The 24,528-nt window shown below is 47.4% G+C and overlaps 5 protein-coding genes across 5 annotated transcripts; 4 read left to right on the plus strand and 1 right to left on the minus strand.

Moving 5' to 3' along the window:
* The first annotated feature begins 5,716 nt into the window (after positions 1–5,716).
* Positions 5,717–7,208, plus strand: J3D65DRAFT_627386 (Alpha/Beta hydrolase protein). Its single transcript, XM_066800537.1, has 2 exons — positions 5,717–6,709; positions 6,903–7,208. The coding sequence occupies exons 1-2, from the start codon at positions 5,963–5,965 to the stop codon at positions 6,927–6,929; spliced, it is 774 nt and encodes a 257-aa protein (XP_066654511.1). The 5' UTR covers positions 5,717–5,962; the 3' UTR covers positions 6,930–7,208.
* A 326-nt stretch (positions 7,209–7,534) lies between these two features.
* J3D65DRAFT_554829 (uncharacterized protein) lies at positions 7,535–8,783 on the minus strand (the record flags this gene model as incomplete). Its single annotated transcript, XM_066797204.1, has 2 exons — positions 7,535–7,616; positions 7,672–8,783. 2 exons carry the CDS (start codon positions 8,781–8,783, stop codon positions 7,535–7,537), a joined length of 1,194 nt encoding a protein of 397 aa, XP_066654512.1.
* Positions 8,784–11,318: 2,535 nt separating this feature from the next.
* On the plus strand, positions 11,319–13,540 carry J3D65DRAFT_555185 (laccase-1 precursor; the record flags this gene model as incomplete). Its single annotated transcript, XM_066797217.1, has 8 exons — positions 11,319–11,700; positions 11,760–11,942; positions 11,992–12,317; positions 12,369–12,764; positions 12,815–12,943; positions 13,014–13,241; positions 13,309–13,331; positions 13,387–13,540. The coding sequence occupies 8 exons, from the start codon at positions 11,319–11,321 to the stop codon at positions 13,538–13,540; spliced, it is 1,821 nt and encodes a 606-aa protein (XP_066654513.1).
* Positions 13,541–14,708: 1,168 nt separating this feature from the next.
* Positions 14,709–21,599, plus strand: J3D65DRAFT_555178 (uncharacterized protein; the record flags this gene model as incomplete). The annotated part of the gene is made up of 3 exons (XM_066797216.1): positions 14,709–15,636; positions 15,727–20,240; positions 20,373–21,599. 3 exons carry the CDS (start codon positions 14,709–14,711, stop codon positions 21,597–21,599), a joined length of 6,669 nt encoding a protein of 2,222 aa, XP_066654514.1.
* A 768-nt stretch (positions 21,600–22,367) lies between these two features.
* On the plus strand, positions 22,368–24,498 carry J3D65DRAFT_627402 (uncharacterized protein). Its single transcript, XM_066800538.1, has 5 exons — positions 22,368–22,562; positions 22,628–22,666; positions 22,719–22,858; positions 22,937–23,066; positions 23,118–24,498. Exons 1-5 carry the CDS (start codon positions 22,500–22,502, stop codon positions 24,204–24,206), a joined length of 1,461 nt encoding a protein of 486 aa, XP_066654515.1. The 5' UTR covers positions 22,368–22,499; the 3' UTR covers positions 24,207–24,498.
* Positions 24,499–24,528: the final 30 nt, after the last annotated feature.

The raw sequence follows: 24,528 nt of genomic DNA on the forward strand, positions 1-24,528 counted from the left end.
AAAGTATATTAAATTCTTAGGGTTTATAATTACCCCTAATAGTATCTAAATAGATACTAAATAGGTCTAGACTATTAAGGAATAGCTAGAACCTTAAAGCTACTAGAATATCTAAGTATTCCTAGGCTTTACTAACTTCTATTACTAGTTTATTTAGAACTATTCTATACTTATTTAGCCTTTATATAAGCTCCTAAGAGAGGCTAGTTAACCCCTAATAGGTAGTAAACCTAGGGCTATAGAGGTAAAGAAGAAAAAGACTAAGAAAGGGTCTATATAATAGTATTAACCCTAGTACTAGCTAGAACCTATCTAAATAGTATTCTAGTAGCTATAAGGAGCCTTCTTTAAAAACCCTCTATTATAGTACTATAATCTATAGTATCTATTAACTCTAATTATAGATACCTCTAATTATATATATATAAGAATTCTCCTATAGCCTATAGTTAGGAGTAATAGGGCTATATACTAATACCTAATTACCTACTACTTATATAAGTTTATTACTACTAAAGTATAGTATAATACCTATAATAAAGAGTTATATACTATTATAAAATACTTTAAAATATAGTAGTACTACCTAGTATATATACCTACTATTATATAAGTCCTTATAGATTATAATAACCTCTACTACTTTATAGAAACTAAGTACCTAACTACTTAGTAGGCCTAGTATATAGAGTTATTTATAGAATTTAATTTTAAGATTAGCTATAAACCTAGCTTAACTAACCTTACTAATAGCCTATCCTATTACCCTAACTATACTAGGGGCTTTAAAGAGATAGATAAATAGCTAGTATTAGATATTCTACTACTTATACTATAGTAGAAGCTCTAAATAAAGAACCTTAAGGAGTTTTTAGGTACTACTAGCCCTTTATATACTAGCTAGATAGATATATTATAATACCTACTTAGAGCTAAGGACTTAGTAATACTACCTTTAACTTAAGTCCTTTCCTATAATAGGAACCCCCTTATAGTAGCCCTAATTATTAATATTAATTTAGTACTAAGTTTAATATCTTACTAGGAGGTAGTAGTAGCTATTACTAGTAAAATAGCCTATATTAACCCCTTTAAGTCTCTCCTCTAGCTACTTCTAGATAGCTAAAGAGTAGACCCTCTATATAATAAGGTCTATATAGATAGTATAATAGGGGTAGATAGTATTAGAGAGGGGTACTCTATAGACCCCTAAAGTCTTATCTATTAAGATAATAAGGTATAGATACCTAATAGTACCCTATTATATAATAAGATCTTTCTATAGAACTATAATAACCTAGTTAGTAGGTACTTTAGTATTAAATATACTATTAAAGTTATTAGCTATAAATACTAGTAGCTAATACTATTAGCTAATATTACTATATATATAGGAGACTATAATACCTACTAGTAGAATAAATTATAGTAGTACTAGCTATATAGGCTCCTTAAGCTAGTTTAAAAACTAACTATACCCTAATAATACTTTATAATAGATTTTATTATAGACCTTCTAGTCTCTTAGGACCTATTAGGATATAAATATAATATAATTCTAGTCCTAGTAGATAGGTTTATAAAGTTTATATAGTACTTCTCTATATAAATAACTATTAGTATAGATAGGCTTACTATACTTATCTAGTATAAGGTTATTATAGCTACTAGATACCTAGTTAATATTATTTTAGACTAGGGTAGCCTCTTTATAAGTAACTACTAAAGTACCTTTTACTACTACTTAAGAGTTATCTATAAGCTAAGTATAGTATTCTATTTATAGACTAATAGGTAGATAGAGTACTAAAACTAGGAGCTAGAGGTATATCTATATATATATATTAACTATAAATAATCTAATTAGGCCTCTAGGCTTAGGGAGGCTACCTTTACCTATAATAGTAAGGTATATTCTATAATAAAATTTACTCTAATTTATCTAGTCTTTAACTAGATATTAAATATCCCTAATAATATACTAGATACTATACTCTAAATAGGGGGGGGAATTAATAAGGATACTATAAGATATCTAGTTAAAGATAAAAGGGCTACTATAGGCCCTAATATTTCTATACTACCTAATTTAAAATAAGTCTAGTAAGTAGAGAGCTACCTCTACTAGCTAGTATATACTTATAATAAGGCTAGGAGGTATATTAAATATACTAGGATACTTTAGACTAAGTATACTAATTATTATTAATTAGATAAATAATTTAATATAGGGGATAAGGTACTTCTCTTATTAAAAAATATCTATACTAAGTAGCTAATAAAGAAGCTAGATATCTAATATCTAGGCCTCTTTCCTATTATCTAATAGTATAGTAGGATAGTATATAAACTAGACCTCCTATTAAGTATAGTAAGAATCTATCTAATATTCTATATCTCCCTACTAGAGCCCTACTAGGGCTTAGTAGATACTAAACTACTCCCTATTAAAATTAATAATAAAGGTAATAAGTACTAGGAAGTAGAAATAATTATAGACTATAAGCTTACCCCTAAGGGGGTATAATACTATATTAAATAGGTAGGCTACTTAAATAAGTTTAATAAATAGATATATAGGGATAGCCTAGAAAACTACTAAGAAGTACTAGATATATATAAGTCTTCCTATAATATTTTAAGAAACCTAACTAAATATAAGTAAATAGTACTTAAGAGAGTAGTAAGTAGGCTAGTAATAGTAACCCTAGTAAAGTATAGTTAAGGGTAACCCCTAGGGTTAAGAAATAGGCTAAAAGGGCTAGTAACTATAATTAAGGACCTCTTTAAGATCCTTTAAAAAGCTAATAATAGACTAGGAGATAGAGAAGACTATTTAAATAGTAACTTAAATAATAATATAGAACTATTAAGCTAGAAGGAGTATAATAATAGGTTATAAAGAGCTAGAAATAGGATAATAAGTAAAAATAGGAGGGAAGTAAGTATATTTTAAGAACTATTCTATAACTAACTATTATAGCTTAATATAAAAATAGAGCCTTCTTCTATTAACTATACCTATAAAAGAAACTATAACTACTATAAGGATATTAAAAAGGACCTAAAAACTCTATTAACTAGAGCCTATTAAGACCTAAACTAAGGAAAACCTAGGTAAAGATAGAAGAAAGACCCTATTTTCTAACTTAAATATTATAATAGAGAGTATTATAGTAAGTAGAAGTAATATATATATATAATAGCTAGAGCTACTTAAGCTATATATTTATTATAATATTAGTAGGATTATTAGGGCTAAAGAAACTACCTACTCCCTATAAAGGTTAGTTAAAGAATAGTAAAGCTAAATAGGGCCTAAAGGGTAGTAACTTACCTACTAATACTCCTAAGTAATATAATAACTTATATAGTAATAATAACTATACTTTATAACTATTATTCCCTCTACCTTTATATAATTATCTAGGGTCTTAGTAAAGTTCTATATTATCTAGTCTAGGGTATTAAAATAGCTAAACTAAGATACTAATAAATAGATAAATAGGTTATTATTAATTAAGGTAGTTATATTATAGATATTATTCTTTAAAAGCTTACTAGTATATAATAACTTAATATTAGAGTATACTAAAGGAATATATATAGCTACTATACTAGTAGCTAGTAGGTAGCTAGTTAATAATAAAGTAGTACCTTATATCTAAGCCTAGGTCTAGTAATAAGGTAGTACTACCTAAGAAGTAATAGTATAAATTATATTTTAGATTAGATACTTATACTCCTCTAGAGTAATATTTACTATATAGTAGAAATAGTTATTAATCTAAGGATAAAATAAGTAGATAAACCTTAATAGTACCTAAATAGTATACCTAATTATACTAATTAGCTATTAAGGTATAGTATATATACTTACTACTACCTCTAATAGCTATATTATAGCTAATAAATAATATAGTAATCTAAGCCTAGATAATTATAAAATCCCTATATAAGGTTAACTATATAAAACTATTAGATAATAGATAAAGGTAAACTTACTAAAGGTAAGTCTAAGGCTTATAACTACTAGAGCTAGTAGAACTACTATCTCTATTAGATAAAGTACTAGGTATCTTATACTTATAAGATAAGGTCTATAGCTTTAGAATAGGTACTAAAGGGTTATCTAGTAGTATCTAATCCTAATACTAGATATAATAAGAATAGCCCTAATATACTAAAAATAGCTAAGGTTAAAAGTATACTAGGAGGCTATCTATAGTAGTATATATAAGGTAAGTAGGAGCTATAATCTATATAAGAGGAAAAAGTAGAAGGGTAAAGATTAAATATAGAGAAAGATTTAAGGCTAAAAGGTATAATACCTATTTATACTCTAATAGATACTAACTCTATACCTATAACTAAACTACTAGGCTAGTTATACTTAGGTAGATATATAAATAACCCTAATAGATACTAGAGGTATATAGTAAGGAGGCTATAAAGGCCCTAATTATAGGCTATAATATAGCCTAGTAACCTTTACTATACTCTAAAAAAGAAGCCCCCTAGTATTAAAGTAAAATAATACTATATAATAACTATAGATTAAGACCCTTACTAGCTAGCCTAGAAGATACCTAGAGGCCCTTAATATAAAGATAGCTAGCTAATAAGGTAAGCCTAGGAAATAAAGGGTAAATAGTCTATCCTTAGTAGCCTATAATAGGATAAAGAACCTAACTAGGGGGCTAAAGGGACCCTAAGGAGTTATAATATAAATAGTAGTCTAACCCTATTATAAAAACTACTAGAGAGGTAGGAATACCCTCTAAAAGGCTAGCCTACTATAATAGCTAGGTAGCCTTTTATAATACTATTAATAACCCTTAAAAAAGGGTATACTAAGAGTAGGGGAACTAAAGGACTAGGGATAGTCCTTTTTAAAGGGGGGAATAATATAATACTAGCCCTTACCCTTATTAAGGAGGAACCTATATAGGGGCTATATAGTAGCTACTTAGGCCCTAAGAGGGCTATAAGGCTAAGTAAGAAATATATAAAACCTCTAGCTAGGCTAAACCCTTAGAAACTAAGGTTTTATCTATTATCTAGGATACTAAATATATTATTCTTACTTAATTTAACCCCCTATAGTGCTAAATCTTATAGTTTATCTATACTAGCCTTAGTACTTATATAGGTATATATATACCTATTATAATAGATACCTAGGGCCTTAAAATCCTTATCTCTATAGTCTTTAAGTTTTAAGGGATATTAAACTAGATAAATAAATAAATAAATAAAAGTAATTATAGAAAGAAAGAGAGAAAGAGAGAAAGAGAGAAAGAGAGAAAGAGAGAAAGAGAGAAAGAGAGAAAGAAAGAAAGAGAGAAAGAGAGAAAGAGAGAAAGAGAAAAAGAGAGAAAGAGAAAAAGAAAGAAAGAAAAAAAGAGAGAAAGAAAAAAAGAGAGAAAGAGAGAAAGAAAGAAAAAGAGAAAGAGAGAAAGAGAGAAAAAGAGAAAAAGAAAAAGAGAAAAAGAAAAAAAGAGAAAAAGAGAGAAAGAGAGAAAGAGAGAAAGAGAGAAAGAAAAAAAGAAAAAAAGAGAGAAAGAGAGAAAGAGAGAAAGAGAGAAAGAGAGAAAGAGAGAAAGAGAGAAAGAGAGAAAGAGAGAAAGAGAGAAAAAGAGAAAGAGAGAAGAAAGAAAGAAAGAAAGAAAGAAAGAAAGAAAGAAAGAAAGAAAGAAAGAAAGAAAGAAAGAAACCTTAGGTATATATATAAAAATAAGGGTTTATATGAATGTGTGAGTGAAACTAATAACAGAAAGTGTGGTGCGCCCTAGCATAACACAACTGTTATAGTACTAGAGGGCTCAACCACCGGACAGTATTTAAGAGGCACTGCCCGTCCCAACCCTTATCTAAAAACAAGCCCGAACCGGCCTATTCTAGTACTGGCAACGAGTAGGAATCCACTCATCCAATCAGCGGGACTAAAAGCACTACGGCAATGACCGCACACTACATCCTCAACCCCAGCGCCGAGCATAGTCACACGGTGATTTTCCTCCATGGACGCGATAGCACAGCACCAGAATTTGCCGTGGAGTTTTTCGAGAGCCAAGCATCTGACGACAAAACACTTCCTGAAATATTCCCAAGCTTCAAATGGGTGTTTCCGACATCCACTCTTCGGAATTCTGCACGGTTCAGTATCGAGATGTCCCAGTGGTTCGACATGTGGTCTCTTGAAGACCCAGAGGAACAGAAGGAAACACAGAAGGCTGGCTTGTCCGAGAGCATCAGCTCTATACTCATAGCCATCGAAGATGAAGCCTCCTTGATAGGAACGGAAAAGATTATACTTGGCGGAATCAGCCAGGGCTGTGCTACAGCCATACATGCTCTTCTCCAAGGAGAGCGAAAACTCGGTGCTTTTGTTGGACTATGCAGCTGGCTCCCCTTCCAAGCCGAGATTCAGTCAATCACAAAAACGGCAAGAAGTCCAGCAGAGACGCGGGATCGGTTGCGTTGTCTGTTCAGACTGCAACATCACCGCGAAAACAAGTTAAACTCTGCCCTGGAGACTCCGGTGCTGCTTGCTCACTCTGAAGACGACGAGGTGGTCTCTATCCGATACGGAGAGAAACTGTCGAGAGGACTGATGGAGCTGGGTATGCCCGTCGAGTGGCGCACGTATAAGCATGGCGGGCACTGGGTGAACGAACCTCAGGGAATCGACGACATGGTTGGGTTCCTGAAAAAATTCTGTTAGCGGAAGTTGCGAATGGAGTGTCTGATGGCTCCCGTGGCCCCGGGGTTTAGTATCAGCTGCTGAATGCTCCGGGCTCTTGCACCTCGCTCAGATCATTGTCCCGATAGAAGACAACTCGCTCGGGAACTTGGCTTTCCCTGGCAGTTGCCCCAGTGCCCTCTCATGCAGCACGTACAGCCACGAAGCGGGATCGTTTTCGTAGACCCCGCTGTCCCCGGCCCTGGAGTCGCATAGCACGACTTGTCGGATCCAACCGGGAGAGGTCCGAGTTGGAAGTGGGCACATGGATTGGTCTTTCGCCCGCTCTAGACTACGACCTCGACCTCGTCTCTGCTAGCTGGGCATCTTCACAAGGGTCGGCATGAGTGGCGCATCTGCCTTGTGGGGTGCTGATAATACGACAAGGCTGGTCCAGATACGGGAGGCCATCAGGCGACGATGCTGACCACCCTCTTGGAACAGTGGCATGTTTGGTCAAGCTGACCGAGTTGGAAATTATCGTGCATTCGTAGGGCTGATGACGCTGCGTCGCGTCAGTGGCGTCTGCTAGCGACATATTCATTCCGATTATGGACTTATTGCCTCTTTTGGCGGACTGCGTATGCATTGACTCTCTGCACGGTAAGCGGCCACGTGCCGCTTTTGACGGGGACAAACTTTTCTGGATATCAAAAGCAATTGTACGAGCTTAGGGCCCGTTAAGATTTGAAACATTACTTTAAATGGCAGGTCTCGCAAAACATGAAAGGTCGAAACAAACGCCACTGACTGCAGAGATGGAACAGCAGACGAAACCCCCATATTAGATCAATGCCCGGGAAAATGCCCACCACGATGCTTGCATGCAGACACTGATGCTGTTGGTGTTATTGTTGTGGTAAAAGTAAACCTGGAAAATATTAGAATTGGCGACGAAGTTCATGAGCAAACAACATATGACTTACGTTTTGTACAATGTTGCTATCTTGGTGATGGTCGTGTATGCCAATGCAGTCCGAGTCTTGGTGGGAGTCGGTGCTGTTACTGTAATGGTCTGTCTTCCCGAAAAGACGGTCTTTGGCGGAAGCGTCGTTGTGCTCGTAAGTGTCGTCAACTCGTATTCCGTCGTCGTCCTGGCTGGGGCGGTGTACGTAATCGTCGTGTTGACAACCGTATCCGCATTGACAAAGACGGTTGGCGAATCGGGAGAACGCTTCCCAAGTTGATGCTCAAGTAGGCGCTCGGGAACTTCCATGCCGCGTCTCAGGCGGGCTTCTCGCATACGGCGGCGAACTTCCACTGGATCCGTGGGTGTGTCCGCACCCTGGGCCTGGACGGCGATGAGACTTGTATAAGCTGCAAATTTGGGCTTTGTTGGGATGAAGGTAGCCTTGGGATCCGGATATTTGGGCCTGGGTGGAATGGTGCACGAAGCGGTCTTTGTTTCCGTAACAACTTTGAGAGACTTGGTAAAGCTCTGGCGAGTTCGTGTGAAGAATTTGGTCAACGTCGAGGTGACGGCTGGGGGCGTGATTGTCCTTCGGGCCGTGGCCGAGGGCGAGGTGATTGTCTGATTGTTTTGAGCAGTATTCACGACCGTGACTGTCGAAGGCAAAGTTGTTGTAATAATGGGCGTTGTCGTGACGTTCCACGTAACAGTACTCGTTATTGTGCTTGTGATTTGCTCGCCTACGGTGAGGAACAAGTCTCTTTCGTATGCAAACGAAGCATTCTTAGGGCCGTTGTTTCCCAGCAGAAGCAGCTTCCATTCTCCCGAGAACATTTGGCTCTTGAATATCGGGCACGTAGATAGCTGAGATACGTCGTCCGGAGTGACGGGGATGTCAGTGCAGACATACTCCTCTCCTGTGGGATCCACGAGCAGGACGTCCGAATAACCAGCCGAGCATCCTTCGAACTGCGAGACGGAGGTGAAGTTCTGTGCCAAGGCTTTGTTGATGAAGTATTGGCCACCATTTTGGAAATCAATACCGTAGGAGAGGCAATCTGCAGAGGCCGCGCCGGCAGATAAAAACACAAGGCCGACGGCAACGAAGATGGAACGATAAGAAGGCATGTCTAACAAGACAGGCAAAGACATCAATTGAAAAGAATTGAGGCCCCGGTCGTCTGAAGAATTAGAGCGTTTCTGGCCAAAAGCGAAGCGGACAGAGATCCTGATCAACAAGTCATGTTGGCATGGAAAATCCAGGATTATAAGTCGCAGGGTGCTGAGGCAAGGTCCTCAACCCTCCGCATACGCTGGAGGGAAAGAAGGAAATTGACTCCATCCCGCGGACACGGCTGACCAGACTGAGACGAGGATTGCCAGGATGCTGCTAGCCTGCCAAGATACAATGGTCAGTCGCATGGAAAGGGTATGTACAGCAGCAGTGACATGACAAAGAGTTGGGCGGAAAGCCATGCGGAAGCGAACAGGTGGGCAGAAGCGAGTTGTGGCGGCTCTCGTGAGAGAAGTAAAAAGCCACCGGGGCCAGCGATATCATGAACGACGAGGTGGGGGAAAAGGTTGGCGGTGGAGGGGTTGTTGTTGTCGTTTGCCATGGGATTCGTCAGGCAGGCCAGCGGGTCAGGGGCAGGGGTAGGCGGATGGGGCGCGGGCAGTCACCAAAAAAACCCCGTTCGCGAGAAAGGGTCGAGTCAGGGCGCAAGATCTTATCTGATGGCCGTCAAAATTAAGCAGCGGGACTGACGCCACACTCCCGACTACCTATCTTTAGACTTCAAGGTTGTTGACAAGGTTGGCTGACGGCGACGTCAAGCGCGCTATGTCATACGTCAAATGCAGCTCCCACGGATGCCTGCCTGCTCTGCTGCACTGCTGTGCTCTTCGTATCGTCCATGGGTCCTCGGTCGGGTGCGTGCGCCATCTCGTCCGCTGTCTTCGTGATCCGTCGTTGCCTGTGTACGTGGTGTTGATGATCCAGCCGCCCGACAAAGGCTTCACAGTCTGGGCAAGCCATTTACCAGGCCCTTGGGAAGCCTCGGCAAACGATCGGAAAGTTTGCGCAAACGACCGGATTCTTTTTGGTGATGGAGGGGGCCTTTGGGTGTCCGTGGCCCCATTGTCGCTTGCAACCCTCTTTTCCTCCGACTCCCAAATGGAACCAGCGGAAACAACAAGCCCCGTGGTGTTATCCTCCGGAGTGCATGTCGCCACCAACCGGCGCTGACAACTCCCATTGGCCATGCGGCTGACCAGCTCAGCCCAGCCCAGCTCAGCCCAGGCACTGTTGCTTGTGCTTCCGAACCTCCATCATGGAACAGCCCGAATTGGGAACCTTCTGACGGATTGGTGGTGGAGGACATACGGGTAAGTAATCGCGATGGCGGTCGGTTGGGGTTTATTGCTGATGTGTCTCATCCCAGTAGGCAGATCATATGCACAATGACTTCGTCAATCCAAGTCCTGACTGCCATCTTGCCGTCCTCCTGCTGGGGGGCGAAGTCAAATTTTCCCTGCCATGAGGTCTTCCCGTTCGGCTGTTTTGATGACTGCCGAAGCCATCATCCTGGAGCCCCAACCCTCTTGCTCTCCATGGAGGTCAGGCCAGACTCCTGCTCTCTAGCCTTCCACGTGCCGCCACTCGACAACCCGTTCTAAAGTTAACATCCTTTCGAAAAGTCATTCCACAGGCCAATGGGGACTTCCGGCCCTCACTGACTACACCTTGCACTGTACTGACTGCTCAGCTTGGCTGTCAGGCACTCGCTTGCCAAAATGACCCGTGCAATCCATCGCTTATCCCGGCTAATCTGCTCGAATTGTCGTGGGCGGAGGGGTTTGCCCGGTAAGATCGGTATAGAGTCAGAACCTCGAGCCGTCTTGGACTCTCAACGGGACCAGCTGCGCACTCGGCCATTCACCACAAAGGCTAGCAGGATAGAAGAAGCAAAAGGCAGAACTAGAGACATTCGCAGCGACACCAGGCTCAACAGAACACGTCCCACGAGACTTGACCTGACAGGGCTGTCGGGCAAATTATCGTATCTGGCGTCCGCATGTCAGCTCAGCTCCACACGCTGAAGGGCTAGCCTTATTACCACTCCACCTCAAAGCTGCATCACGCCTCGTTCCTTGGCTATATTGCCAGAGTGAGATATTCTTGGGACAGCACTCCACGATCCTCCACCATTTCCAGGCCCATATCGCCAAGGATAAGCTACAGCGGACCATAGAAGCTGTGGGCCGATACGGCCCATGAGGCTCGAGTTGTGGATACTGGCGGATGACAAGGTTCATCCTAAGCTTCGCTTAGCTGGGTTGCATGGGCATCCACAATCGCTGCTGAACTCGAGCCCAGGCGAGTTGACCACTCTGAACCTTTCTGCCGCCGTTCTGGACCCTTGATACTGGCTGCATTATGGCGTTTCAGGGCCCTCATATTATTCTTATCATCACGAAGGCAGACCAGGCTCAGTTTTACTTTAAAACACGAGGAATTCTCGGCTTAGCCTCGTTCCTCGTCATCACCACCAACTTCCAGTTTTCACCTTCGTTTTGGACGAGGCTGAGGATTGACCCGTCCATTGCTTGATTCCTTCGTTGACCCGAATTACTTGCTGTCAGGGAGCATTCTTTCGCTTCAACATGTTTCCATTTTGGATCATCGGGACATTCTTTGTGGTGCTCTTCACTCAGAGCTTTGCAGCGACCATCCCACCTGCATTTGCGGATCTTGTGCGGCGGGCTGACGCTTCGTCGACCACGGCGAGCACTTCCACTACGTCAAGAGTTCCCGACTCAGAATGCACGAATGGACCAACCTCGCGAGCTTGCTGGGGTGGTGGATTCAGCATCGCAACTGATTTTGACACCAAGCACCCGACCACCGGCAAGACCAATTACTACACTCTCGAGATTTCGAATGTCACCGACTGTGCCGAATACATGAGCAAAGGCATTGGCGACGGCTTTTGCAGACCAATGCTACTCATCAACGGTCAATTTCCGGGCCCTACCCTTACAGGAAGTACGTACCAATGCCTCTCAGGATTATGAACAGAGACCAGAGTGCCTGACCGAGCCTAGATTGGGGCGATTACTTCGAGGTCACAGTCGTCAACAAAATGCAAGACAACGGGACCAGCATCCACTGGCATGGCATCAGACAGCTGAACACCAATCAGCATGATGGAGCCAATGGTATCACAGAATGTCCCATTCCCCCTGGAAAAAGCCACACGTATCGGTTTCAGGCAACCCAATTCGGAGGTTTGTGTTTTCCCTCTCTGTCATCGACACCAGCTTACGTTGTGGCAAGTATCATGGTACCACTCGCATCATTCTGCCCAGTACGGGGATGGGATCGCTGGCCCACTTGTGATCAATGGTCCGGCCACAGCCAACTACGACGTTGATCTAGGCCCACTTCCACTCTCCGAAACGTACGACGAGACCGCATGGACGAAGAATTCGCTCGCGATCCACTCCCCCGCTCCACCTCTCCCGTTGAATGTGCTAGTGAATGGCTCCATGGTCAATGCAACAGGCGGAGGCAAGTACACCACAATCACAGTCACCAAGGGCAAAAAGTACCGCTTGAGACTGATCAATATTTCTGTCGACACCTATTTTATCTTCTCCATGGTAAGTAAGATACACCAATGATCGAAACCTTGTCAGTCTAACTCCGTCTAGGACGGGCACGACTTCGAAGTAATAGCAGCAGACTTTGTCCCCATCCATCCAATTCAGAAGACTTCCATCATGATCGGAATCGGTCAAAGATACGACATCGTTTTCACCGCGGACCAAGATGATGGCAGCAATTACTGGATGCGGACTGACATTGCATCGTGCAGCACAAATGCAATGACTACTGCCGCAGCCGGCACTGTGCTTGGTGCTGTCTTGCATTACGATCAGGCAGGGACGGCTCTACCAACGACAGCATCTGCAACGGGCATCGACAAAGCCTGCAATGATCCTTCGGGACTACAGCCGTACTGGGAGACCAATGTGCCCAGAGATGAGTTTGCCCAATTCTTCTCTGGACTCAACCTGACGTTCAACGGTGCGACATCTGACGGACTTGTTCAGTAAGTTGTCGGTCGAGGGATGACTCAGCAATTGTTGCTAAACAGTCCAGGTGGTATCTGAACGACAGCGCCATGGACATTGACTGGTCGAAACCGACATTGCAATACGTCTTGGATGGAGACACCAGCTATGAGAAGAGTCAGAACATCTATCACATGGACCAACCCGGAAAGGTACGCAGAAAAAAAGAAAAAAAAAACCGTTTTGGACCATTTTCAGATTCTAACCGAAGCAACCATCCAGTGGTACTTTTGGGTCATCCACAACACGGCTGCAGTGCCAATTGAGCACCCTATACATCTGCACGGACATGACTTCTACATCTTAAAAAATGGAGTTGGGGACTGGGACGGTAATTTGGACGATCTCGTGTGGGATAACCCGCCGCGGCGCGATGTTGCCATCATGCCGGGGTCGGCAACGGGTGGACATTTGCTAGTTGCGTTTCCCGCAGATAACCCGGGCGCATGGGTAAGTCGCGCCTTCCCCCCAGCGCAGACAGTCCTTTGCTGACCCTTTGTCTTTCTTTTTTTCCCAGCTCATGCATTGTCACATTGCCTGGTGAGTCAAGACTCTGGAACATGACGTCGAAGCTACGAATGGCTAACTCGGACAGGCATGTTACCGACGGACTGAGTGTGCAATTCTTAGAGTCGGCGGACCAGATCCTGGGGACGATTGGAGACATTTCAGACATGCAGCAGACTTGTGCGGACTGGAAAGCTTACAAGCCGTACTGGGAGAGAGAAAAGGGCGACTCGGGCTTGTAGAAGGGGGCGTGTGCTGCTGGGTTTCGGAGCAAAGGGCTTTTTGAGGCGTTGGACATGTATAAATACACAGCATCACGAGGAATCCGGATGAATATCATCGCCAAAATTTCGTCCCTGGTGGCTCGGTGGTGGATGAGGCGTGGGACTAGTCGAGTGGCGGAACAAGGGACAACGACAAGCAACAGAGACAGCCAAAATCCGGGGAACACAGGGCCGATTTAAGGTTTATGGGCAGGGATGGGACAGGGAGAGTGGCAGCGGGCCGCACAGCGTTCGGGGCGGGCGGCCATGTGGACGTGGACGAGGACGAGGACGAGGACGAGGACGAGGACGAGGACAGTGGGTGATGTGGTTTGAGGCATTTCGGTCGGTGAAGAGGACGGAGACGGGAGCCACTGGCGGACGAGGCGTCCACGTCGGTCGACAATAGCCAAAGGTGCTATTGGGAAGATTTTGTACACAGGCGGCCGGTAATTGCATTATTTGTTGTGGTAGTGCCAACACATCACGGCGAGCAAGGAAGCGGGCGGTTGCTTTTTCGCACTGTCTAATGATCCCGGCCGCCGCCTGTCGCGTTCCGCGTAGGGACCGTACCGCAGGCAAACCTGCTCCGCCTCCTGTCCTGCCCTGCCCTGCCCTGCCTGCCCTGCCCTGAGGTGGACAATCATCGTCACGTACCACCAGCACCCTCTTCTCCACCCCAGCCAGTCTCCACTGCACCGACTGCTCGTGCTCGGTCCTCTTGGTTGCTGTTCTTCGGTCCTCTCCCCATCGCCGACTCCGCTTCTTCCTCGTCCTCGTCTCGTCTCGTCTCGTCTCGTCCATCGAATCAATCAACCCTGCCTCGACGCGACCTGCAGCTCGCAACGCACCGCACCGCACCGCACCGCACCCCTCATCCAACCAACCCAAACGATCCGCCCATTTGCACGACAATGCCATCGACCCTGCTTGCCTAAGCTTGCTGCTCTCCGCCGCCGCGTCCTGTCCTTTCTTGGCCTTGTCAACATTCCTTTCGTCTCCCGGGTCCGCCCTCCCGTGCATCTTTGCGCGTCATAGCCACGCCGGCTTTCGTGAGAATTTCAGTCCTTGCAGGCCTCTCCCCCTTCCCCGCGACGCGTCCGCTCGCCCGCCGTCCATCCTCGCCAAGCCAAAACATTGATGTTGGATGCAAGCTCAACGCGATCCCACCGTTCCAGTCCAAGGGAAAAGTGGCCGAGATCCCGCTGCCTCTCCTTCGCAAGACTCGTGGTCTGCACCCTCTCCTACCCAGACCCTCGGTCACTCGAGTCCTGAGCTTCCTCCGCTCCCAACCTTGCCGTCGCTTGGGGGCCTCCCTCGAACGCCGTTGAGCGCGTCAAAGCCTCCGGCCGACGACCCGGCCTATTTCACCACCAGCTGGGGATCCCCATACCAAGCCCCTCCGCCAGGCCTCAAGGAAAAGTCCACGCGGCACAATAGGGATACTTTTGTCAGCAGCGACGAGTTTGAAGACGAGCCGTCACCCAAGTTCGGCTTGGACCATCTGATACCCAATCGCTTGGAGGACTCGAGCTCGCCCAAGCTTCGCTTTGGCCTGGACCATCTTCTCCCGAAGCGAATCCCCTTTCTCAAACAGGATTCTTCTAGTCCGACGCTTACTGGCGAAGAGTGGCAAGCAAAGGAACAAGACCAGGCCACCGGCTCGTCTAGAACCAACCAACCCCAGCTCTTTTTCCCCAAGGAGCCCACCGAGCGTTGGATCAAACAGTTTCTCACCGGCCAGTGGCAGTCAGAAAAGGCCAATTGGTGGAGCGACGGCTCGACAGAAGACGAGTCTGACGAAGAGAACCCGGCCGGCGGTCCTTCGAAGCGTCGCCCGAGGGCAGAGGGATCGACTCGAAAGAAACGCAAAGGTCACAAGTCACGTAAAAGCAACCTGACCTTGAAGCAAGCCGACTTTTGGGCACAATTCGGCCAAAAGGGCCGAGAGACCATTGAAAAGATGATGGCCTCGCGGTTTGCAGACCCAACACCCCCTGCGGTGCCTGAAATAAGCGACGCAGATCTCAAGGCCGAAGTCCTTTTCGATGCAGACGCTAGGAGTGATGTGCGGAGTCTGTCAAGTCGCCACGGGCCAGAGCCGCAACCCCAAGATAAGACGCTTGCTCCTCGCCCGCCGCCAAAAGATTCTCTAGCTCCTCCAGGGCCTCGTCCGCGGCCGTCCTCTCCACTGAATTCACGCCCGGGTTCCAGAGCTTCTGTTCCAGCACCGGCTCCAGCACCCCCTTCTACTGCCTCGAAGGTAGATAATCCACCGCCACCACCTCCAAAGGTCGCTGAATACCCCAAACCGCGTCCGAAGAAGCGGGTCTTGTGGAGAGGCAGGAACATTGTAATTCATGTGCCGCAAGATCACTTGAGAGGCAAGCAAGGAGGGCCGCCGCGGCCCCTGTCCCGTGGCGAGTTGGAGCAGCGATTGAAGCAGTTTGAGCAGGCCGGGTACAGCACTCGCGGGTTCGATACAGGTGACAGCAGTGTCCAAGAGCCATCGGCGCTATCTCAAGCACGCGCAATTTTCCCAGACCCCGAAGAAGAGGCTGAACAATGGAAGAATACTGGCAAAACCAGCATCCACATACCCGACAAGGCGGAATGGGAGCAATATGTCGACTTTCTGACTGAACAGAGGCTTGCCGCCCTCGGAGTCAGCCTGGGAGGTGATGAACCAGTGGACGACCCTAAAACAATATCCCGGTCCGCTTCTGCACAATTTTCGGCCTTCTCCCCCCAACCGCAACCTGCTTCTGTGGGAAGCTCCGGATTTGGAGCTGTTTCCGCGCCTTTCTCGCTGCCCTCTGGGCCATCTCCAGGCATACCAGGCCACATGTCCAGAACCTCAATCGCCTCTCCAATCTCGCCATTTGGAAATGCTCGCCCCAGCGGGCACTTGTCGAGACATTCGACATATGCGTCGCCTGCCAACGTTCCTCAGCAGCAACCAACGCCGCCGCTTGCCGGGATCTCACCCAGCTTATTCATGGGTCACAACGCCTTTCGCGGAGGCTCTCCGGCCATGCCAACTAGCACGCCTATGCTTGGGGATACAGCCTCGCCCGTTTCGCCATACGGTGTCCAGCAGACCCAACAATATCCCTTTCCCCATTCGAACGACGTCTTCTCTCAAATGCAGCAGCAGCAACAACATTTGCAGGCGCAGCTCCTCCAGCAGCAGCAACAGCAGCAACAACAACTATTCTCTACTCGGCCACAGTCAACCCTGGACAAGTTACCGGAAGAAGAAACCGAAGAGGAAGGCTGTCAGGAGAGGCCTCGCACCCCGCCGCGCCCGACCCAAATGCAGAACCACCATCAGAACATCGTCGTTCCAACTCCGCGTGGTAGTCACCGCCACAACATCAGCGAAAACTTGGAGAGGGAAATACGCGATGCTGAATATCATCTGGAGCAAGCCATCGATCGGCAACTAGACGAGGACGGTGAATTTGGCACCAAATATGGAATCTATAGCCCTCCAAACAAACCAACGCAGGTCAATGGTTACGAGACTATGTGGCAGGCGAACCAGCCTCAACCACAAGATCAACCTTTCTCTGAGCATCTCGGAGGGCCTGGACCTGTGTTCCATGAGCGTGGCGACGACGATACCAAAACGACCATTTCGGACGCTGGAACCAACCCTAGCTTTGAGGGGCAGAACGATCGTTCGACGGCTACCGCTGGGACATCTTCCTCGCAGCAGACTTTCGGCAGCTCCCAGTACAACAACAGCAGCCTCCATGTCAGCCACTCTAGTCAGGGCTCCATCAAATCGACAGCATCGAAATTGAATGTCAATGCGAAGGAATTCAAATTCAATCCGGGTGCTTCCTCCACCTCTTCAACTCCCACCACCTCTCAATTTGCCCCGATGCAGCAACAGCAAGAGCAGAATACCCAAGGTCTGCCGCCTAGCAGAGGTAGTACTAAACTCCATGCTGCTGTCCCAAGCTTCGTTCCCTCTTTCAAAGTCGGGAGCTTCGGACCAGCGCAGCCTCAGCAAACCGTGTCCTCTATGCCGCGTTCTACGTTCGATTTCTCTGCGCAAGGTCCTGCTTTCAGGTCAGATGCCACGAACACGCAGAGCAATGCTGCACGACGTGCTCAAGCCGGCGACGAATCTGAAGGAAAGAGGCTGTTCAACATCGACATTCAAGATGCGGACATTGTCAAGCCCGCCAAACGCTCCAAAGCGATTCCAATCATCCGCCCGGATCCAAATCAACAGGTCCAGACCGATGAAGAGACGCTCGACGAGGCAGGTCGGCCAGTCCAGGCCGAGTGGAGGCAAAAGAAGGCGCGTCGTGGTGGGCAGGACGGTGACACCGAGCCGCAGTTTGCCAGACCGCACGTTCTTCCATCGAATGCCCCCCTGCAACCTCTTGGTGATGCTACTTTTGCACAGAATTCAGTTAGATCGGATCTGCCGCGATCTGCTGTCAGCCCAATTCCTGAAGGAAAAGAGAACCAAACCCCTGATAGTCGGACACCCCAAGCCTCGCCATTTGAGCCCAATGCTTCATCGATCTTTGAACCTCCCAAGCACTCACAGTCTACCAGTCACAGCCAGGAAGAAAGCAAGACCTCGGTTGACCCACAGAACTCGGGGTTCGAGGGTGCCTTCAACTTCGGCTTGCACGTCACCAAGCCTTCGATGGACGTCAATGAAGGCGACCGGAATACTGGACGTGCTAGTGCAGGTCCTGATGCATTGAGTCGTAGCCCGGCCCATACGAACACGTACCAGCCTAGTGAGGGAGGCTCGTTCATGACAGCCTTGGAACCCAACAAGCCTGCACAATACGGCGACAGCGAGGTTGAGGAGAGGCCCACATTTGACGAAATCGACGATGTTATGAGGGCCATGAATGATCAGGGGTCCGAGTACGGAGTATTGAAAGAGACTCCTCCTTGGACACGTTCGAGCCCGCTTCGGAAGAGACCGATTGAACGGCCTGAAGCGGCTCTATTCAGGAGCCCATCCCCTAGCACCCATGCTCAGCACTTGTACCCATCCACCGGAGCTCAGGACTCCCCATCAGCTCAAGATCCATTCAGTGATTCAAAGGCTGGTCTGGCTTACGATTCTCCTGTCCACAGACTGAATGACCGAGACGATGTGCCCGTCAGCGATTGGGACGACATTGTCTCGACAGACGAGGAGGCCAAGGTTCAAGCTCGGAGCCGATTCTTTGATCACCATGTCGACAACATTATCGACAGCGTCTTACAAAGCCGCCTTGGTCCTCTTGAGAAGAGCATCCACCTTATCAGCGACTCTGTTTCCGCTCTGACCATGAAACAAACCGGGCGCAATCTCCGAAGAAGTCCATCCATTGGCACTGGGGAGAGCGACGCCGACGACGAGGACGATGAGCTGGAATCTTTCCCCCGCAATCGGTCCCCAGGAAGAAACCGCAAACTCGAAAAGATGAAAAGCGTTGTTGCCGAGGCCTTGAGCCAACACATTCCCTCGCAGCCAGCCAGCAACACCGGTGGTGTTGATGTTGCAGAATTCTACCAAGCGTTGGCTGACCTCAAGATGTCCCTCGCCAGATCGACTTCGACTGACCAACTGGATGACCTACGAGAGATCATGGAAGAAGCCCTCAACCGCCAAAGCATGGCACTGGTCGATGCCAGGAGAGCCGAGATCGATGCTGAGGCTGAGGCGAAGATCGCTGAGTTTCAGAGGACACTTGATGAAAACAAGCAAATCATTGAAGTCGCGACCGAAAGCCGCAGGATCGCCGAAAGCGCCGAGCATGATGCCCAACGGAGACTCGCTCTCACCGAGGAAGAACTTCAGCTTCTTCGAGCTCAAGTTCGGGATGATGACCAAAGAATGCGGTCCATGACCGAGGGAATTCACGATCTCAAATTGAGCCTGCAATCTTCGGAAAGAGACCAAGAAGAGCTTCGCCGCCGTCTGGTCACCCTCGAGACGCAAAACGAAGCGCTCGAAGCAACCCTTGACGAGTATCGCCTCTCATCGAAGAAATGGCATTCGGAGATTCAACAGGCCATTGAAGACAATGAAATCCTTCGTCGAAATATCAGTACTCTCGAGTCGCAGAATCACGAGTCTATCCGCGGCAGAGAGAAGATGCGCGCGAGACTTGAACAGCTCCAGAAGGACATGGTTTCCGCGGCGAGTCAAGTCGCAGACGAGAAATCGAAATGGCAGAAACAGGAAGAGGATCATGTCAAGCGTTTCGAGACACTCCGGGCAAGGATAGAGGCCGAAGCTCGAACCCGCGAAAGATTGGAACGAGAGATGGAAAGACTCGAAACTCAAGAACGCGAGGGTATGAGGTTAAAGGTCATTTTGGAGCAGACACAGAGACAGAATATTGTCATGGAAGAGAACGCCAACAAATTCCGCTTGGAATCCTTGGAGTACCAGAAGAGAGCCGAACGATTTGAACGCGAATTTCACGAATCGCGGGAAGCCGCGAGGGCTGAAATCAAGCGCACTCGCGTTCTCATGGAAGCAGACCTCGAGGCTGCCAACAACCAGGTCAATGTCGTTCGGGCTGAACTCGAAAGCGAGAATAGCAGACTCCGGCAAGAAATCGACAGCGTCCGGATGGAGCGGGACACGGAGAAGGCCAGGCATGAGATCCTGCTCGAAAGTGAAGCTGACTCTAAGCGGGATGCTGTTCGCGAGGCTCATGAAGGTCGCGACCGTGCGCTCAAGGAGCAGCAGCATCGCTACGAGAAGGCAATTGAAGAGCAGCAGCAGCGCTATGAAAGAACTCTGGAGGACCAGCAACAACGCTACGAGAAAGAGATTCAGATTCAACAGCAGAGGGTTGCGCAGAGAATGGAAGATCAACAGCGACGCTATGAGAAGGAGATCGAGGAGTTGCACCGTCAGCACAACCGTGACTTGGCCACAACCATCGAAGACAAGCAACACGCTGAAGAGCATCTGAATGATCGTCTTTCTCTTGCCAACGAGAAAAACGACTACCTTCAGGACAAGGTCTTGCACATGGAAGAGAAGCTCGAGGTGGCCAAGTCTGCCGCACACGCCGCTGCTCTTGCAGCTCAGAGTGCCAAATCCCCCGCCGGACCCTCCCAAGAATCAGCTCTTCCCAGCGCCCAGGACAAGGTTTCGCCGCAAGCACTTCGTGAATCCATCGTCGTTCTCCAAGAGCAACTTCAAGAGCGCGAGCAGCGGATCGAGCGTCTGGAACAGCAGTTGCATGAAGTCGGTCCAGACTCGCCGCAGAGGGTGAAGCAAATGGAAACAGAGATTGGGTGGCTGCGTGAGCTTCTTGGAGTTCGGGTTGACGACATTACTGACCTCATCAATGCGCTCGCGACGCCGAATTTCGATCGTGAGGTCGTGCAGAATGCTGCCATCAGGATCCGGACGAATTTGCAGATGGAACAGCACGAGAAAGAGCGGCTTAATGCAGGCGGAGGTAACATTTCATTCCCTGCTCTCGCAAGCATTTCCAACTTTGCCTCACCCAAGGCCGCACATTTCGCTGGGTTGCTCGGCGGTTGGCGCAAGAACCGAGAGAGTAGTGTCGGCGCGCGCAACAGGTCGAATGGAGAAGGCAGTCAGGAGCAGACACCTTCGAGAAATTTGCCACCAACATCCGGTTTGCTCTCTGGCCTGATGACGCCTCCGACCAGTGGCTTGCGGTCCGGAAAGCTGCCCCAGAGATCAAGTTTGCGCCCTCGTGGCGCCTCGTTTACTTCTGATTCGAGTCGCCACAGCGGTCGTGCCTCAAGCTCGGCCATGCAAGCAGACTCGCGGCTCAGCGAAGTCCCAGCCACTCCGCCTAGGAGCCGTGATGGCCTACTACACAAGGGAGCCTACGACCAAGACGCCGAGGACAGCACATTCTCACCCACTGGCTTTGACTACGACGCGTCGAGTAGGCACGAGGGCTTGAGCATCCACGAGGTCATGACCATGGAGAATCTCGCATCGATGGATATTCACGACCGCGACTCGATGGATGCAATGCGGCCATTCGAACCATTCGGCGGCTTGGAATGAGTGCGTCACTCACATCCTTCGTCAAAATTGAAAGCATTACCTGCAGATTTCTTGTTCATGTTTTCACCAGAGCGTAGTGTTTACATCTGACACATCGCCCCGCTTATCTGGTGTTAAGTACATTCATTTTTACTACCTGCCTGATATGATGAGTCTTGACTTCAATGTTTCCTTTTTTCAGCAACATCCTCGTAGCTTTTCCCTCTAGAGGGTACTTCTTCTGTAAACTCTTTTCGCAAGTCTTTAAAGGACACTTTGATACCCCCTGACCTGGAGGAGATCAGGAGAACGGACAGAATAATTTAGTCATTTAGATTGCTACACTTTATAGAATAAAGATTATCTTTCCTAATTACTCTTCCTTATACTATAGTCTTAGCCTTATATTGTAAAAGCAAGATATAAAGTAGAGAATTAAGAGTTAAGTATTAAAAATTCTTTATATCTAGCTCTATAATAGTAAGTAGTTAGAGTAAAGACTAGATAAAGAAAAATTAAGAATTAATATAAGCTTGTATTTTAGCTTAAATTAGTAGAAAGAGAGAAGATAGTAATCTTAATAAATATTATAGCTAAGAATTTTTAAGGCCTTACTTATTTAGGTTTAGTCTATTTTAGCTTATCTAAGCTAAAGGTTTAAGTAAGATTCTAATTTCTAAGAATATTCTAGCTTTACCTCTATCTTACTAATTAGGCTACTACCTTACCTTCTACTTTCTTATACTAAAGAAAGAGAATAAAAAGGTAAGTTTTCTATAACACCCTTAAGCCCTTATTACCTTACTACTCTTCTTTCTCTCTATTTTTCTCTCTCTCCTCTCTAAGAGATACTCTATCTACTAATAGACCTAGAAAACATGGCTAGAAAAGGAATACTAATGTATCTATTTAGGGTGAATCATGCTCAGGCAGGCGCTGGATGCGGTTACGGTCCCGCCTCGGCGGCGTGTCCACAATGGCTTGGTGCGTCCGCTTCACTCCCAAGGTGCCCACCCAATTACTCGCCAACGCGTCACTCACGTCACCAGGTCAACGAAATTATCTGCCATCGCGTAGATCATGACTCAGTAAGACTTGACAGCCAACTGTGAGGTACACTCAGAGCTGACGCGCGTGAAGGTCGAGGAATATCTACTCCGCTGGGCAGCTCCCGCCGGCGCTCCCACAGCCACACCTCTTTCCTGGCACCCAGTCAATGAGCTTTCGTCTTGCATCGAGAAGCTCCAAAAATACCTGGAGTCATTGTCAACCGGAAGCAGGTACGCCATCTGTCGCCATGCGAACGCGTAACCTGCTCCAGGTAGACGCTTGGGCTAACTCATCACGTGATGTCGCAGCGAGACGCGTCCTCGCGTTCACACAGGAAAGAACGACCGACGCCTGAATCAAGCCCAGTCTCCCATTTCCAATGTCAAGGTCTACAATGGAGAGCTGAAAGAGCTCGATGGCATGACGGTCGTAGTGCCGGTAACCAAGCCGAATCAGTGGGATTGTTCATTGCGCTCACAAAAATCACAGTCTTCAAGCCCCAACATCACTCGCGTCGACATTCGTCAGATTGTCACACCCTCCATGCTTGAGAACGCTCAGCATGCACGAACGGACACAGCGGAGAGAGCTGTGAGGCAAGAAGTTCTATCGCGCCTTGAGCGAATACCCGGTCCCAAAGTTGGCCTCATCAACGAGGTTGACAACTCCTCGCCGCCGTTAAGCTTCACGTTCATCGACAAGAACATCCTCGGCGACGGCGTTCATGCGGCTGATGAAGACACCGTCACTGGCTGCACAAAATGTCGCGCCCACATGGGCCAAGGCATTGGGTGCGAGTACTCGAAGCTGTGTGACTGCCTTGAATATGCCGCTGTCAACGACACAGAACGCATGCTCCCCGAGGAGCGCGCCCGCTGGGAGCGAATAAAAAATACAGGAGAGGGAGATACCACTGGGCTGCCAAAGAAGTTCCCATACTACTCCAGCGGTCCTCGGGCGGGATGCCTCGTTCCTTTTTATTTGGAAAGACGAACCGTAATTTACGAATGCAACCCCAAATGCAAGTGCGGACCAACTTGCAAAACACGAGTAGTCCAACACGGTCGGAAAGTCCCCCTGGAAATATTCAAGACCCCAGATGGAAGAGGCTGGGGCATTCGTTCCAAAACGCAGCTTAGGATCGGACAATTCGTGGATACGTATCGCGGTGAGATCATCACCGATGCCGAAGCCTCACGGCGTGAGAGTCTCGCCCATGGAGCGAAGGACAGTTACCTTTACTCGCTCGACAAGTTTGCGGAGACGTGTGGCTTCGGCCAGGAGGAGCTGTACGTCATCGATGGCCAGTTTCACGGTGGACCAACGCGCTTCCTTAACCACTCGTGCGATCCGAACTGCCGGCAGTACGTTGTATCTTACAACAAACATGACCCCAAGGTCTACGAAATTGCCTTCTTCGCGACCAGAGACATAGCTTCTGGAGAGGAGCTCACGTTTGACTACCTTGACAAGGAGGAGGAGGAGGATGAAGAGATGGATGAAGAGGTGGCCTCAGGAAAAACACGGATCAAATGCCGCTGTGGCACCAAGAAGTGCAGGAGATACCTTTGGCTTTGAGGCGTTCAGAATCATGACTGCATCAAGAGGCAGTCCGGAGTTTCTTCACTCAGCCGCCGACTGTGGATTCTGGCGGTCGTTGCTTTTCAGGAGCGGAGGGGGTTGCGGCTTGGTCTTCAGAGTCAAGCTCGTGCAGTGCACTCGCGGGGGGAACATGAGAAAAGCATGGGTTCATCAGTGGTGTTATTGACGGGTTCGATTAGCTCGGATGAAAGTGCGACGAGGGCACGTCTAATTAATTAGTTAGCTGAACACCGGGGAGCAGCATGAATGTCAAAATTGAAGACGCCAGTGGGCACCGGCCCAAGCAAGCATGAGAACC

The sequence above is a fragment of the Phyllosticta citribraziliensis genome (genome assembly GCF_038025025.1).
Source record: "Phyllosticta citribraziliensis strain CPC 17464 chromosome Unknown J3D65scaffold_7, whole genome shotgun sequence".
NCBI classification, from domain to species: domain Eukaryota; kingdom Fungi; phylum Ascomycota; class Dothideomycetes; order Botryosphaeriales; family Phyllostictaceae; genus Phyllosticta; species Phyllosticta citribraziliensis.

Bases quoted from the DNA above. Each gene is read 5' to 3' on its own strand.
- J3D65DRAFT_627402 (XM_066800538.1), top strand. From the start codon at position 22,500: ATGCTCAGGCAGGCGCTGGATGCGGTTACGGTCCCGCCTCGGCGGCGT. The intron at 22,859-22,936 runs GTACGCCATCTG...GTGATGTCGCAG, and splicing joins TCATTGTCAACCGGAAGCAG to CGAGACGCGTCCTCGCGTTC. The intron at 23,067-23,117 runs GTAACCAAGCCG...CAAAAATCACAG, and splicing joins GCATGACGGTCGTAGTGCCG to TCTTCAAGCCCCAACATCAC.
- J3D65DRAFT_627386 (XM_066800537.1), top strand. From the start codon at position 5,963: ATGACCGCACACTACATCCTCAACCCCAGCGCCGAGCATAGTCACACG. The intron at 6,710-6,902 runs CTGAAAAAATTC...TGCAGCACGTAC, and splicing joins TCGACGACATGGTTGGGTTC to AGCCACGAAGCGGGATCGTT.